Raw genomic sequence first — 17,899 nt, 5'->3', positions numbered from 1 at the left:
TATGGCTGAAATGTAAAATCTTGCGCAACCAATATTTACTATAATGTATATTCTTGTGTTTCCTCTGGGAGATCTGCTTTCTAGAGTTGAACGCCTCTACATTAAGCATGCCAGCATAGCCAGCAATCAGTAGATTAAAGCGAAAGAACAAACTAACAAAATGTATCTACTTGCAAGGCTGAAGCTAAGAAGAAACAAACATATAAAAATGCCCAGGCCTGCAGTGCAGTACATTACACAGACACATTTGACAACTGTGGTAACACTAAAACATAATACGATAAAAGGATAAGCTTTTTGTGTTTGTGTGAGTTTGAAAACAGTGGAAACTGTCTTTTAATTCGTTGATGAAGTAACAAATGACTGTGCCTCCAGACATCCAGCTCTCATGCAGTGTCACTGTTGATTGCTGAGAGCATATGAATTTGCATCGCCAGTCACCCACACAGAGTGATTAATTTAGCCATTATTTCGGATGCACCCAAAATGGATTCCAAAGTAAGTTAACAGGCTCCAACTCCTCTCTATTTATTTGTGTCATCCAACATTTTATCATTTGACAAATGATGAAGCCCCTGTAAATAGCCCTGGATGATACCTGACAGTTTGTATTAGTTAAATAAGCATGCATGTCTTACACAACAACACAGCAGTCCACAAGGCAATTAATTTGACATTGTTAGGGGACTGATTAGAGGACTGGGAAGCAGAGCAGAACATACAAATATTAACAGTTGGTTCGAGGCAATTAAAGACACTGTCCTCTTTTTTTTTTTAATACGTTTACCAGTAACACCTCCGTTATCTAAATTATCTTGATGAGGGTGGGTGTTTTTTTTTTTTAGCCGGCAGACTATTTTCAATGTAAAAACAATAAAACCATTTTAAATGATCTCCTATTAGGATTGAAAGCAATGAATAGTCTTTCTAAACGTTACGTCTTGAAAGTCACTTTTAAAAGGACCCTCTGATCCACCTGCAATGGAAATAAAACTACCTTTCTGGCTATAGTCAACATCCTCAAATAAAGAGGCCCGGTTGGAGGAATCTCTATCATAACCACCAAGTCCGGCTTCATTAAAGCCTCTCTCTGTGCAGCTGTTGGTTGACAGGTGAGTGGTACATTCCGCAGATCAGTGCACAAGCTGGGCCATACCACTGTGAGGACACTGGGGGAGGCCTCGTGGATACGATTACGTTTTCCTCTCACATGCTGATGAATGTCTGATTATTTTTGACCATCACAAAAAAACATAGAGCCAAATCCAGGAACAACAATTTGAAAAAAATATGGAAGGAAGGAGCCATAATATCTGGATAAAAGTAGTGGTCAAATTTTGACATTGAAATACTACTTAGCAGTTTTATCTCTATATGTCATCAGCTGGTACAGTGAGCTGCGATAATCTTTCTGCTGCTCACTTGGTGGTTAATGTGTTGAGCAGTAAAACCATCAGAATTGTGGGAAATAACATTCTGAGGGAAAATGGAGATGTAAATGAAGCAGACAAGGAGATAAACTCGTCAGTATAACGTGTTTTAACACGTAACAATGCAAATAATTAGAATAACCGTTGTGTAAATGTATGTAAATGAGGACAGTTTCGCTTACATAAAGACACACGCTCTCCTCAACAGGTTGTTAAGTTATCCTGGTCAGCAGATATCTTCTGACAGGAAGGTTTGTGTTTCTTAAACACCATCTTCTGTCTTGCTCTTTTTATTTTTTTTTTATTTTAGCTTTTGTTTAACTTCATGGAAGAAATTGGAAACTAGGAGCACTTTTTAAAGAAGTATTTATGCGGGTGCATGCCAGAGAAAGTGAAACGGGAAAGTGTGTGTTCAGGCCTGCGCGTGAGGGTACCAGGCAGCCTTATTATTGGAATGGTTAAAATTCCTCAGCCCTGAGTCAGTCAGCGCCAGTCCAGCTGTGGAGACTTCCTGGTGGTGTCCGAACAGGTTCACTCAGAGAAAGTATTTTCAACTCTCAAATGCTTTGCGAACAGGTTACAAAACCTCTCAGTGGAAGCCATAACATTCTTGGGTTATTAGCTGCGGTCACGGTACCATTTGACAGTCTAATTGTCATTAAGTAAGTTTAGAAGAAGGCAGTATATCTCCTGGGGCTCTAAAGGTATTCATTCACAAGTGCTGCTCTGCACCACTTTCAGTAAATACTCCTGAGAAGGACTTTCTGTGCATGTTTTGACTCTCTGCCCCACTGATCCATATGAGACTGAGCTGCGCTTGCCAACAATCCCATACTCGCAAATTAGGACAGACAGGAAGAAGGAGCTTCCCTTTGAGAACCCGAGAAGACATTAAGTCTGTTGACAAAACATCCGAGTCCTGCACATACAGATACCGAAAAGAAAAGGGAACAAAGTGCGTGTCTCATGACTTGAAGTCAGAAGCTGGCCGGTCTTTATCAGTTTCGTTCTTTAATATGTGTAAATATTATTCATAGAAGTGTTCAAAGCGTTCCGAGGTATAAGTCAGGTAAATCCAGCCTGACTCTAAGTAGACAGAAAAGGTGTTTATAAAGCAATAGCTGTATTTTCTCAGCACCAGTAAAGACTATGGTGACATGTACACCATACATATTATGGATTTAACAGTTGTGAAGAAAAAAAACCAAATAAATCATTTGAATGTGTTCTTAGGACAGCCTTTGGTCTCTTTGGTAGCTTTTTCATAACTTTGTTTTGTTTCTTCATTCCTCATAGCATGTACAGAAGGCGCACAGTTTCGTATGTTCATACAGGGATATAAAACGATGTGTTTGTATGCCTTTGATTTTCCTCTCTAGTGTTTCCCAGCATGCCTCTCAGGCGCTGTTTTCACCTGGCATCATCAATGCCTCCTTAGCCGTCCTGGCATGATTGGCTCACAAGCGGCCGTCTGTTCCCACCTGGCATTTCATGCGTCTCGAGTGAGCACTCGTGATTGGATATCACTTCTCCGCTCCGTATGCAAATGAACACGTAGGCTATGTAAGGAAAATGTACAAAGTAAAATAATCACCAGAACCGGAACCTCAGGATCCCGATGACTCGGCTCAGATTAATTACTCGTCTCCGCTCCTGTGGATCAAGGGGGCGGCGTCTCTCCCGCAGCTGCGGGTCCTGATGTGCGTGTCGGAAATTACACAAGATAAACTAAAAGAAAAAAAAAAAAAAACTAAACCTAAACCCAGAGGAGGCTTTAGCGAAACAAGCCTCATGAAGCACATTGTTTTAAATCTCTAAAAGCTGCTTTATAGCGCGAGTTTGCAGTACATCTCGGTAAACAGTTTAGCTGCGCTCAGCAAAATCACGCAGGAGATTTTTTTTTTTTTCCTGGTAACACACAAAAAATACAAATAAAAGAAGAGCCGGCCAGAGATTTTCTGGTGAACGATTGAAGGGGGAGGGAGGGGGCAAACTAACGAACCTGCTGTAACGTCACACATCTGAGATTCCTTTGTCCTCCTTCTCTGTGTCTCCATAGGATGTGGTGAACAGCATGCGTCCCCCACCAACACCACCAGTGCCACAGATCTGCAGATTGTACAGCGCTGATTAATCGAAATAAAAGTAGACACTTTTCTCACATCTACGGTGTTATTGGAGACACTTTTGTTTTTTGTGTTTTTTTATAAGAAACTACATGGCGTTGCAAGGAAATTACTCACTAGAGTTAATTACCACTAAAAACATAGGCAGACGTAGGTGGGTACAGAAGAAATCAATTTTTTTTAAAACTTTTTGCAGTTAAATTGCACTGAGATAAGTTTAAGGTTTTTTATTTATATTGCATTATATGGATATTTTGTACGACTCTTAATACGTGCATTTTAAGTCACGCTTTCGCTCACGTCCTCCACTGCATCGCAACTCATTTAGAGCTTACATAAACACAACTCAACAAAGTGACACTTTGTGGATATAGGGAAGCACGAGTAAAATGTATTGAAAGCCACGACATGTCTTTGTAGACTCACGATTCTCTTTACTCTCATTTCGCCCACAGGCTGATAAGGCAGAACTGGTGGACCTAGAAAGTCCTGCAAGATAACCTATAAACAAGCATATTCATAGCTCATTTAAACGCTGACAAGGATTAGTATGTGGGTTACTATATAACTTTTGTGGTTAGTTTTCTGTTCCACCCCTCAGCAGCCAAGAAGCACTGGCACCCAGAGTCAGGTATGGGAGTGGCATGATAGACTACACTGGAAAATATAGTACGTCACGCTGAGAGATGAGGGGAGGGGGGAGGGGGAAGGAGGAGGGGAGGGGAGAGGAGAGGAGAGGAGGCCAAGGACTGTGGTTTGTTTTTGGTTTCCTTCAGCGGATAAGAGCAGCTGCGGTTTAAAGGGCTGGGCGTGTGACTGTCTGCTAGGGATATCTACAGTGTGCAAAGCTAACTGGACAACCCACTATGCATAAAGAAATTCTAAATACGGTTTACGATGTGAGTGTGTTGCTGTGTGTACACAGAAATGCAGGAAAGTATATATGAGAAGAATCACCAAACATCATCATGATCCACAATTCTGCATGTATCTACCAGATGTCATGGAAAAAAACGTATGAAATCCCCCCCAAAAAACAAAAAACATTTATAATAGCTACAGTAACCTTTGTAAAACCTCTTGTGCTGTTTGATTTAGCTGAAGGCTCTCTGAAGCTGTAGAGTGTATTAGTACAGAATATATTTGAATAAATGTAAACGGTTTCTTGTCTGCCTGGTAGCAACAGCTCACATGCTCCACGCGGCTGTGTGAGCAACTGTTTAGAGCAACTGTGTCAATACCCTTGATGCTCACTTAAGCTTCAACTGCGAGACCAGACAACAAATGTTATCTTTCTCATTACCGAGTGCTTGAGGCGAAATATGAAAGAAGAACAATCTCTCCTACTTGTTGCACACTGCTAAAACAGAAAGGTTTCCCTTTTTAACTTGACACAACTGCTCTGAATAAGCTTTTTAAAACCCAAAGAAAGAACAGATGTGGATATATGCTTCTATTCTGGGTTGACACGCTTTACTTTCCTCTGTGAGATACAGATAAGGTGTGGTAGGAATAATGTTAGGAAGACAGCACAATTCCCTCCAGCTTATCGTTGCTCAATCAGCTCCAGCCCGCTTCCAGAAATAGATGGGGAGAGGAGTTGGACTCGGGCAAAGGACTGAAAAGCCATTAACTGTTTTCTGCTGAGGAGGGTGACATTACCATAAGGCCTCGTCGGCTGGCAGGGACCACAAGCCGAGCTGAGCTCCACCTGTTTTTATGACAGGCTGAGAGGTGAGCTTGGCAACGGATTAGCTTCAATAGCAAGGGCTGGCAATGTTTCACTGTCTCCCTCTGTTTGCCTACCAGTCATGCTGCTCCATGCCTATCCTATTCCCTCCTCTTTTCATCAAGCGTATGTCTCTCTTTGTTTCACTGTGCTATTCTAATCCTATTCTCACTGTCACTTGGATGTTTTTTTTCCTATTTAGAATTCTTAGTACTCAATTTTTATGCCGTTCACGTCCTCTACGTTACGGTTCCTCACTCTGCCTTTTGTCAGTACCTCCCTTCTTTCCTCCACTGTCCTTCAGTCACACCTGAGGATGTACTACAGATAGTATACAAGAACAAAAATAAACTATGATTTGGTAGCTGTTATTACATGCCAAAACAAATCAATCAAATTGCAATTCCTAATTAAAATACTGTTGATTTCACAAGAGTTTCATGCAAATCTTTATATTCATTGAAAGCAATCTACTACCATCCATCCCATGCTTGTATGCAGGCAAAAGTCCAGGAGCTGTGTGGAAGAAATGACTTCAAGGCAGGTTGCTCATGAAGTTACTAATGTCCTGTGTTCTGATCAGCGACTCATGTGGAAGAGTCAAAACAATCTTAATGTTCAAAATCAAATGTGACAAAAACATATTTTCATCTGCAGTAAAGCTTGTGTATCAGCAGCTAAACTGCAGTCAGCCGCAGGAGACTCTGTGTCCAGCTGGGGAAGATATGTACAGTTCAAATGTACCACTTTTTCAATGACCACAGTCAGTCTAAAAATATGTAAACAGCCCTGCATATCAGACATAACTGTCCACTGTGCAAACCTATTCTTAATAGCTCCTTTAAATGTATGATAATATTAGAACCCTTGTGCATGTTACAGTTTTGAAATGCTATTGAGAAATGATATACAAACTACTCCAAACAAAACCTTAGTGATGTAGGCTTTGTTGCATTTGCCGGCCAAAAACAAAAACAAAAAAAATCCACTGGTGATAGTGATACCCTCCCTGGTGATCATCCTACACTCTGCCTTTCATTTCATCCCTGGTCTCAACCTCATGTCTTCTCCTGATTCACACCCTGTGTGGTACAACCTGGATAAAGGAGTAGTCGATATCTGCGACTCCTCTTTTCTGTCCCTCTGACTTCAGCTCGGAGTCCAAGTCCTGAGTTGAGACTTACAGAAAACTGTTGACAACAAAATAAAGAGCAGATGGTATTTTCAGAATGACCTCTTCCACACAAACATTCACTCATACCATCATACATCCACACAAACACAGTGTCACAGACCGAGATAAACACACACACACACACACACACACACACACACACTCCCAACAGACCGTGTACCAGCAGCCGAGATAAACCCACGCACACATGAACACCCTGAACTTTACATGGCCTATCAAGCCTCAAGTGTATCAGGGGACAAGCAGACATACAGGCGATGATGAGGCGGCCCCGGAGGGACCACAATACGCCAGCAGGGTCGGGGGGGATTTTAGTCAGCCGGCGCTGGCATTACACAGTCCAACAACCTCCCTCAGAACCAACAGCAGTAACACCACAGAGGGCTCAGCTTCAGTGCTGCAAACACAGGGAGTCATCAAAAAAAAAAAAGGATATTCTTACTCTAATACAACACAGCGTGTTTTCAATCTAATGCGGAACATTACAAAAACTATGATTTACCTTCAGCATTTACAATTAGCTCTCAACCCAACAGTATTTATGTGGGTGTACCGACAACCTAAAAGCTTGGATTTAACGTGTAACATAATCTGCTTAACTCTTTGAAATAATGATTTCAGAAATGCTTAAACTGAATTCTCATGTGTAACGGTAATGAGCTCCAAATCTGAAGCTGAAATGCTACATTATCTGTTTTTATGTTGGAAAACTTTGGAAAAACACTTTCGAAAAGAAGTCTTTGCCTGAAAAGTTACAATAAATGGATCAGATCTGAGCTTCTCTCCTCTCATTGTCACTTTCTAACCTCAGTGTATCACAGTATTTCCTGCCGTGCATTTAAAGTCCTGCCGGTTATCCATTAACAGGCCAAATCTGTGGGGACACTGGGTGAAATGTAACTGCTTGGCCATGAGCTGCAAATTCATCAACTTTTTTTTTTTTTACAACACTATATATGTATATTGTTGTTCAAGTTAATAAGTGACCCTACTGACTTCCTTTTTCTGTAATAATCACTGTAGAATAGGTCTTGCCTGACATGTCGCACAGTCCAAAGGACAGATGACTCGGGGAGAGCTAGTAAAATGCTGCTTCCTCACATTTCCCACTACACGATGCCATATTAAAGCTACAGGATCCACATGTTCGGATGTGTACAGGCGGGGCGGGGAGGGGGGGGGGGGGGTCTTCTATAAATACTTATAATTGTATGGGTTCAGTTTGTCTGCTGTGTGGCGAATGCCTCCTAAAATGGCAACACGGTTTAGCGGCGTGTTACCTCACAGCCTTGACACACATACAAGGCTAGCTTTTAGTTCAGCAGGTTAGGCAGGCTACGCGCGATCCCACGCCCACTAACCAGATGTGTAATGACACTCTGCCTGAGGGGCAACTGTTATCCAGCACAAGCGCGCGTGGTGTTAACAAATGTCATTAGGGCCCGTGTATTCATACATCTGCATTACGGGCAGAGGGAATGAAATGTGTTGGTTTTTTTTTTTGTGGGGGGGGGGGGTGATATGTTATCGGACTTGAAACGCCATTCTAATAAACTAAACCTGAAATCTCTCTCCTAAAAGCCTCATTTAAACTGTAAGCGAATTGTCACAAGCGCTCGCTGACGACGTAGCGACCGAAATAGGTGATCTGAAATGAACAGCGGCATTGTAAGAAAAAAAAAAAAACACTGATCGTTGGGACCCCGGGGCAGAAACTTGGATTCGTCCCACCATGTAAGAAACACTGCGTAATCCGCTTTAAGACCCCGCATGCCTCCACCGGCTCTGCCACAAAGACCAAAACACAAAGCGAACGAGTGGAATTATTTTCAAGCCTTTTAATACAAACTTAATAAACTATCAGTCCCTCTTAACATGTAAGACACTGACTTCGAATACTTTGTTATACCGTTTGTTTTATCAAGTATTGCACAATGTAGGTACAAAATTAATATACGATTACATTTTGTCCATAATATAGCAAAAATCTTTAAACTCTTAACAGAAAATACAACTCTTATGTTTTTCAAAAAAGCAAATATCCTTAATTCCCACCACTACGGAATATTCTGTACACAATCTTTAGAATAGTCAATGTTTTTTTTTTTTTTTTTTTTTTTTTTTTAAAGATGGATTCATTTTATAATTTCAATAAAAAAAGAAAACATAAAGTTGCTGCAGCCATCACAGATCACTGGAGTAGTAAAAAGATATAAATGCAATACCATGTCGTAGAAACAATAGATACTCTGATATTTTACAAACTCTGTACTAAATTAAATTATACAATTAGAAAAAGACCAGGAAATCCCACTTATTTATGCCAATTTCTTGACAAATTGGCGGTGTCCAGTTATGTTTAAATACTGAAAGAGGCCATGACTCGTGGTGGTTTATTTTTTTGTCTTTTTTCTTATATGTTAAAACAGTCACATAAAAAAAAAATATTTTGTGCTTGGTTGGCAAAAGAAATAACAATGATGCATGTTGAAAGTTTAGGTAACCAAGCTTGGACATCTTGTACTACAAGCTTCATTGTTTAAGAAAAAAATAAAGAAAGTATAACTCAAGGGGGCAAAGTAATTCACCCTCGGGCTCAAGCTCTTAGACTCGCAACGTAGATCTTACAGGTGACAAGTCGCTTTTTCCTTTTATCCTTGACATTCTGTTCTTGTTTACACTTTTTTTTTTTCTTGTTTTTTTTTCTTCCGAAATGTGCATTTGTGTTCGTTTTCCCCCTGTCACATTATCTCTGGTCGTTTCTGTGTGAAGTAGTAGCTTAAGTAGTACCTTGACGTGTACTAGTTGGCCATGACTGGCTGGAATTGCTGGTTAGAATACTGCATGTTGCTTAAACTGAAATTCAAGCCATCCATAAGGGACTTGTCGTTAAGGCCACCGTAGGCCGCAAACATATCGAAGGCATTGCTGTACTGCAGCGGGCTGAGGCTGAGCGAGCTGTCCCCGGGGAAAAGAGCACTCTGGCTGCCCTGGCCCTGCAGGCTGGGGAACACAAACTCCTTGGCATTGGGGGACAGGGCCGAGGGCTTCTGGTGCTGCTGCTGCTGCTGCTGCTGCTGCTGCTGCTGCTGCGCTCCGAGGCCCAACCCGTACAGAGAGTGCATGGAGGTGGAGATGGCTTTCTGTTTCAGGAGACTGTTCACATTCAGGCCCAGGTTGGTGGGAGAGGTACGCGCCACCTTGTTCCCAGCACTACTACCGCCGCCGCCGCCGCCGTTGTTGTTGGTGTTGTTGTTGTTGTTGTTGCGTCCACTGCTCTTCATCTTAGTGGAGCCGAACTTGGTGGCAGCGAAGGTGGCCGTTGTGAAGGTTAAAGGCTGCGTGGAGCGGGGCATGAAGGTGGGGCTGACTGCTGCCGAGTGGCCGAAGGGAGGAGAGGGGGAGCTGGAGCCCGGGGAGGCGCCACTCACGGGCTCATTGATGGGCATGAAGACCTGTGCATCTGGGTTGAAACTGTTCTTGATCTCCTTGTCCAAATCAAGCCCCCCATTGGTAGCTCCACTTTCGTTGCTGTCATCAACGTACAATACTTTGACTGGCCCCTTCTCCCCGATCTGGTAGGACACCTCGAAGGGGTCAATCCACACACTGAGGTCCTGGGGCAGGTTGTTGCGAACATCCTCGATGTCCAGCCCGCTCTCTTTGGCTGCCTTCTCCACCACGGGGTCCACCTTCTCTCCCACGTGGATGCATCTGAATCCTGAGCCCTTGTATGGCTTGTCCGGGTACCAGTGTCCCTCGTATTTCTGCTTCAGCTGCCTCTCCAGCTCCTCGCCGAAAATGTTGACCCGCCGCCTTGGCAGCTTGTTGTATAGGTAAGAGATGATGAAGTTGAGAGCTACTTGGATTTCAAGCTGCATAGCTAACTGCTGACGTTTACCAGGTGCGTGACGATTAGCTGTGCCTGACCTTGTCCGTGTCCACCGCGTCTGCTTTGTTTATCCGTGTTTGGCGACACAGATGCGCTTCCAAGCAGGATGGCGAAAGCGACCGTAACTCGGATGAAACGGGTTGAAAATTAAAAGTGCTGGTTTTGGGTAAGTGGTGTCCTTCCACAGGGTGACAATTTTTTTTTCCTGCAAAAATTTAGTGGAGAAAAAAAAAAAAAATCATGAGTAAATGTAAATATCGACACAAGAGAGGATCACGTTTGTTCATGCCGAGACAGCGATTGGAAACTTTATAAGGAGGGAGGAGGTGCGCAAAAAAAAAAAAAAAAAAAAAAAAAAAAAAAAAAAAAAAAGTGTCCTTTAAAGATTTTAGAGTTTGTTGCACTTTTGACTGTTGTGAGCTCAAACACACACACACACACGTTAAATATCACACAACAGACAACCAAAGCAGAATCGCACGTTAACGACCCAATGAAAATGTGCAGCAATTAGGCTGCTTACTGTCATAATACTAAAAAAAAAAAGATAATTAAGCTGGAATTTAGCTTTGATTCTTGTTGATTTGGCATCTTAAATCTACCCGTCAAAAACTATGCAAGGGGGCTCATTAACCTCGCACCATGACTGGGAATCCTGTTACATATTAGGCAACAAGACAGCCCTCCCTACAGCAGGAGACGGGGAAGGCAGCTGCGCCGGCCGCGGCGTTTCATGAACGGAAAAAAAACAACAACAACAACAAAAAAAACGGTAAAGTTCACCGGGTAAATTGTCTTGTCAATAATGTCTGACGGAGGATCCGTTGGCGATGAAACGATGTGGGTGGATTTCAAGGCTTACAACCGAGTCACAGGGAGGGAGGGGGGGGGGGGGTGGATATATATGCCGTAAAGCAAGCGATTCGTCGGAGCGCTTCCTACATTAAAAAACAATGTCGAAATGAGACCTAACGATGTGCCTACACCCATGTTTGGCAATTTTCAAAAAGGAAGAGGAAACGCTTCCACTGATTAAAAAAACAACAACATACATTTAGTACAATATAAGCGAAATGTAACGCCTAGAAGCAAATTTAAAGAAATGAACGGCGTTAAAATAATCCTCTTGCATTCAAAAAAAAAAAAAAAAAGCTGGCAGAATTCATAATGAACCTGTTGAGGCTGCTTAAATACCTAAAAGTTGATTATTTAGTAACTCGCACGAGGTCCCTATTACGGTTACTGCTTGAATCCTTCTCGGGTTTTTATGAAGTTAAAACGCACATTGCAGCAATATCACACAAACTGCAGTAGAATAACAGCCTGTGCCCGACGCCAGTAGGACACACAAGTAGGCTACCGCAGGCTGCACAAGAGTATTTAAGGGCACGTTAGACGCGTGTGTGAGGATATTGCCATCTATTTATCTGACATTTGTTTTTAAAAGGCATAGTGCACACTTTTATCGCCTGCACACACACACACACACACACACACACACACACACACACACACACCCCTCCCTAACTTCGTGCACTGACGCAGCAAATCAGCGTAGTTGGTATGAATAGAGGCTTCAGTACAGCCGCGAGCAAAAAAAATAACGACAATACGTACAACACAAGTGAAAAGTCAGCTGGAAATACTTACTTTTTGTAAAAAATAAAGATTCTCAGTAGTTCTGAAGTACCGTTAGTTAGTGCAAATAGAAAAAAAAAAAAAGTATAAATACTTTCTTCACATAGAATATATGATCAACGTTACAAAAAAAAAAAAGTATTCCAGTACATGTAGATTTCGGAGGATTGGCGTTTACGGTTTGCTCCAGTTTCTGTTTTTAAGGTTGTTTTTTTTTTGCGGGGTTTTGTGTTTTTTTTTTCCTCTTTCAGCAGGCTTGCAGAGTAGCTCCCTCCTACTCGGGAGTTTCGCAACTTCGTCCCCCTCCGACACAGCGTTGCCTTTATTTATAGCTTTCCTCCGCCATGGGCACGAGGGAGGCGGTGATGCGGTTTCAGAGGTCAAAACAATACGAGCGCCCGCGATTGGCCCACAGCGAGAGTCCCGCCCACAGAATGTCGTCTGAGCGGCGCGCCCGTTGGCTGCGCTGCGCTGTCACTCGGAGACATATGATTCTGTGAAATGGGAGAGACGTCTGAGGGCTTGCGTCAGAGATAACCTAGGTCTGCGCTGACAGCAAAAGGCAAAAGTAATTAATGTGAAGACAGAGGCAGTATTATATAATGAGCTATTCAAGCTATGCTCGAGTTTTATTAAAAACTAAATACTTATATCAGTGTGAAAATAGCGTACTGTTGATGTTTAACAAAGTCAACCTTCTCTACTAATCTATCCATAGGGAACGTAAAGGCTACTCTAACCATCATAATGAACCTGTATTAGAGGCTGTGTGCTACTGATAATCTTCAGCACTGCAACACAACTCGCAGCCCTTTTAATTCCTCTGCTATATTTATACCAGACAACAGAGCCTCAGAAGGAGCCATTTAAACCTCTGTAATCTCATTTATATCGTGCCTTTTGTCACAAATTGCCCAGCAAAGACCTTTTTTTTGTAACCTGCCACGAAAAACCGCAGGAGTTATGATGAATGTACTTTGCCTGAGAGGAGATTCCCTACAGCGGAACAATACAGCTGGCAGCGGCGTGTGGGTGGTGCTGAACGCTATCTGGAAAACACAAGCGCTGATTGGTCCAAAACGGGGCAGGAGCCCTACGGTGAATGGTGTGCCCGTATCCAAGGTGCTGATGTAGGCTGCGCACGTCACTGCTCGGCTCAACGCACGCTGTTGCCCAATTTAAAGTGCACTAACACATATAAATAGGTATATATTCGAGACATGAAGTCACTGCTGCACAATGTCAGTTTATCTGGTTTAAACAATGGCAACAATGGATACAGCATACTTTCCCCTTACGATTAGCGAAGTTTAATGTGGAAAACAGACATAGATAGATAGATAGATAGATAGATAGATAGATAGATAGATAGATAGATAGATAGATAGATAGATAGATAGATAGATAGATAGATAGATAGATAGATAGATAGATAGATAGAGTAACATCATAAAAATAACAATAGAGTCAACAATAAAGCCTCACGATAAGACTGTCACATTGAATCTGTTTTTGTGTTTAAACCTCTTGTATTCCATTTTAATCGTATGATATCACTGTGAGCAAGAGCTTTACTTCTGTCATCACGGCAGCTGTGATGGAAAAGGAGGGCTGGCCTGTAGGCCAACTGACAGAGCGGACTTTCAGACATTCTTCGAGCACTTAAGTTTGCCGAGCAGACTCATGTGCTTGTTGTGAGCTGTAAATGTGTGCTAAAGGGCTCCTGTGGAAAGCGCCCTGGGGATCAAACACACAAGACAGATGACAGATCAGGCAAGGGATAGCGTGGACAACGGATTGCAAGGTTTGACGGTTTCAGACTCACAGTGTATCTGGGAGCGGAGCTGGGCGGGACAGGGAGTTGACTGCCAACAGGGCTGTGACTTCCACAGTCCTGGCAAAGCCTTGTGGGTTGTTTTTACTGTCAACAGCTCAGGGCAGGCTAATGTCACATGCCCTCTAGGATCACTGGCATAGAGAAATTCTCTGGTATTACAAACTGTGTATGGTTCTCATTCAGTAGTGCGTATGTTATTTGTGCGCTTGTGCTGTTTGCAGTGGCAACAAATTGCCGTCAGCTGACAGGGCAAGGTCAGCAGCAATAATGAGGCATGCTATATTGTCTTAGGGTGTAATCCTCTAATGATTAGTCTAACGTATCCACCTCTCACTGCAGCTTGCGTCCCTTGTGCTTATGAAGAAGCGCAACACCCTAAGAACTCTAATCTCCAACTCCGTCTTCAGTCAGGGTTTGTGCTCCAGAAAGGAGAATAAGGGGAGAGAGAAATGAAGTAAAGTGGGTAATTCATCAACTGTTGTTGCTCTTTCTCAGTGTGTTATGAAAACTCAACTCATGAGGGCTTAGCTGAGCTTTTTAAAGCTTCTTTATGCTAAAATAACACAACACAGACCATACAGGTTTCCACTGAGAGAATAAAAGAAGGTGCAGGACATCCGGAAGTCAAGTGAACTGAAGGTCACCTTCAAAAAAAGCAATAGTATTGCACAAGCAGCATTTGTCACAAGACCTCAACCTAACATCCCAGTAATAACACATACTTGATCTCAGCCTGACATCAGAGGATAAGCGGATGCTGTCCTCCTGCACTGCTGCCCTGTGACATAAACATAGAGAGTATATGCAGACTAATGCTCAGCACACAGATGTACGACGGAGCGCGATAATCCACTTCCGCTTTTCTCTGAACCAGTAGGGGAAAAAAAAAAAAAAAAAAAGCAATAAATTGTGAGGAAAAAAAAATAAAAATCCATTGCAATTTTTTGCCTCTGAGAGGAGAGGAGCTTAAATCACATGTGCGTTTCATGTGATTCAGGAATAATTTGTGGCTTTTTATGTGTTTATGTGCGGCGTTATACAGCAGCAGCAGATAAACAGAAGACACACAAGCGGAGGAGATTTCTCACACACTACCACTTCCTCGTCTGTCTCCCCGCCTCCCTTCCCTTTCATCCCTTTTCCGCCCCCTCGCCCTCCCTCCTTCCAGCTCAGACAGAGAGCCTTTGACGTCACTGGTTGTTATTACTTAACACAACTCTGCAGAGCGCCCTGGGCTTCTCGTAACAGACAGATGCTTTGCTCTCCGTTTGAAGAGCAAATGAGCTGGTGGGTGAGACATGCAACGAAGGAGACGGAGAGCGAGGGAGAAGAACACTGTGGGTGCAACACTGGCACTGAGATTGGGACTTTGACTGCATCTTGTCTTTGTACTGTCAAAATGAAGGGATTTCTTCTGAAGTGAGACGTCCAAAAAAGAAAAAATGTCATCGCAAAGAAACGTCCCCGCTGACCAAAAATGAGCTTCACTCCAGAGCCTTGAATAGAAAACGTTAATATTTGAAGGAACCGGATCATATTTTTGCACCATTGGTGCGGTTTCCTTTAGATAATTGAGTCATTTGAATGCCCTATAAAGGGAGAGCATATGCGCCTTTAACTGGAGATATGTATGCAATAAACGTTACAACAAATGCTTCAAATATGGGTTTTCTTTTCCAGCAGCTGATATCTTTGACAATCTGCCAGGTGAACTGGTTACAGGATAAAAAAAAAAGGCTCATTATTGTTATTGTAAAGCTATATATATATATATATATATATATATGTATATAGACTGCACTGCAGTTAGATATCTCTGTTAGCATGGTAGCCTGGCAACACAATAACTAGAGTTCATCAGTAACACTTATCATGAGCAGCACTGAAGCCTGGCCAGCACAGGACAGTGTTCTTCATTCAGTCTATGTACTGAATGTTGAACATTAAAAAAAAAAAATGGAACAACCACCCTGGTGATAAAAAAAATGTCATTAACTAAATTTCACGAGTGGTTTTAAAGTGTTATCAGGGAATGACAATTTGTCCTTTGTTTTTGCTCTGGAACAGTCTGTGAGCTGCAGGTGGCCCTTAAACATCACGCATCAGTGGCCCGCAGTGAGTCATACAGCGTGTGCACACACGAAGGATTTACACGGCAAGGTATATGCAAATTCAGAGGTTATGTTATCAGTTGTCACGACAGCAGCGTAAATACTTTTTTCCCCCCTGCACGGTCGCCTTCATAACCCACCGAGACTGTTACATAATTCATCCGATGGCGGGCCGCTGGGACTACATCAATAGATCTATTCGCCATCTGCAGAGAGAAGAAAAAAAAGCCAGGCTGAAGCACACAAAGGCATCTTAATATAACCCACTCTCCGCTATGTAAAATGTCTCATTAAAGAGATATGGTCAGTCTCAGAAGCGTGAAACAAAGGAAGCATGTTTATCCTACTGTGTAGGCCGTCTCATCGAGTGTTGTTCTGTGTTAGTTGATGAGCTCTGCGTAAGAAAGATGTTCCATCTAGAAAGGCATTTCATATGTAGCATGCTACATGCCTTACGGCAGACATAATTAACATCACAAGTGTTTATAACTCGTCTTTTTCAGTTTAATAAGTTTCATAACTGCTGTTTCTGACCTTTTAGATTCAAATTTTTACAGTTGAAAATCTACCACTGCTTTGTTGCATGTTGTGTCTTTGTGTCGAGCTGCTTTTTGCCTTTCGGCCTCATACACAGCACTGTTCTGTAAAAACAATTGTAGCATGCTTTACTTTTAACTTCCAGGCCAAAAGCACAACTGAGTGACTAATTACTCTCCGTAATTACTCATTCTCACACACACACACGCAAACAAGCAGGTCAGTGCAGGCAGCTGTACACTTATAGTATGCCCCGGTACTCTATGTACCCATGAATGGGTCATCACATGACTGATTTTTAAAGCTTATTCTCCTCACTCTACATTTGATTTTGTTGCCATCCCCTCCACCATGCAGTAACTCCATGATTTTAAAAGACAAAAACTAGGAGGGAGGTAGTCCGTATGATTGCTCTGCATGTGCTCATACACCCCCAGAACCTCCCCCAGGTCTCTTTGCACATAAACTGTCTCAAATGATAGAGCGACACCCCCTGTGCCTGAAGGACATGCAGAATCAATTTAGTAATGAGACATGGATGGCTAATGAAAAGATAGGAGACAGATGCAGAATACTTTTTTTGATTTATCAGCAGCAGTGACAGGGTACATCACTTTGTGGTTTAGTACCTGACAGTACGTTGACTTTGTTTTTTTGGTTTTTTTTGTCTACACCTCTCTGTCCCCAATCGTTCATGACTTTTGAATGCAGATGACAAAACAGTTGCATGCAGTGTGCACAGGATCTGACTGGAAGGGTGGAAGGTCCCCTTGCGTGGTCATGCGTACATATTCCAGCAGGGGTGGATGCGCTCCAAGTTGGCAATATAAATAGTAAACAAAGAGAGCTTGGTAGGCCCTCCGCAGCATGTTAGTTTAAAAGAGCACATTGCATTATCAGTTAATGACTGTTGCTTTTTATTGCAACCATAGTGTACACAACCCAATTTGACAAGTTGTGTGGACATCTATTTGCCAAGACGACAGACTATAGGGCTTAGGAATTGTAAGGTAATAAAAAATTTAAAAAAATCCTTTTCTATGTTATTTATTGAGGTGTTTTATTCTCTGCACATTGCATTTTATTATTTTCTGTCTTGATGAATATATTTTGGACCAACTAAAACTAATTAAGAAGCACATATATTTCTACTTGCAGGATTTATTGTGTACTTTCGGTCTTGGCAAATTCATCAGGTGACAGGATTGTGAGGCATTAAGAGTAATTTTGCATAAAAGAGTCTATATGGTCACGATGTTCAGGATGCTACTTAATTAATAGTTTTGTTAATGTTGTCATATATTTTGTGATTTAACATGTATTTATGTCTTATCAGAGATTTTCTTCCACTACCAGTTTAGGAAAAACCTGTTCCTCAGTTTCTCCAATAATGTATTGCCTTGA

General features: G+C 42.2%; 1 protein-coding gene across 1 annotated transcript; it reads right to left on the bottom strand.

The window, feature by feature from the left end:
* Nucleotides 1–8,303: 8,303 nt before the first annotated feature.
* On the bottom strand, nt 8,304–12,322 carry LOC138198097 (protein Tob1-like). Its single transcript, XM_069149287.1, has 2 exons — nt 12,023–12,322; nt 8,304–10,577 (listed from the first exon to the last, which is right to left on the bottom strand). The coding sequence occupies exon 2, from the start codon at nt 10,359–10,361 to the stop codon at nt 9,282–9,284; it is 1,080 nt and encodes a 359-aa protein (XP_069005388.1). The 5' UTR covers nt 10,362–10,577; nt 12,023–12,322; the 3' UTR covers nt 8,304–9,281.
* Between the last annotated feature and the right edge of the window lie 5,577 nt (nt 12,323–17,899).

This window comes from Embiotoca jacksoni, unplaced genomic scaffold (assembly GCF_022577435.1).
Source record: "Embiotoca jacksoni isolate LCO1_2020_lvr unplaced genomic scaffold, fEmbJac1.0.p SCAF_15, whole genome shotgun sequence".
Taxonomy (NCBI): domain Eukaryota; kingdom Metazoa; phylum Chordata; class Actinopteri; family Embiotocidae; genus Embiotoca; species Embiotoca jacksoni.
This window is presented reverse-complemented; position numbering and strand designations above follow the sequence as displayed.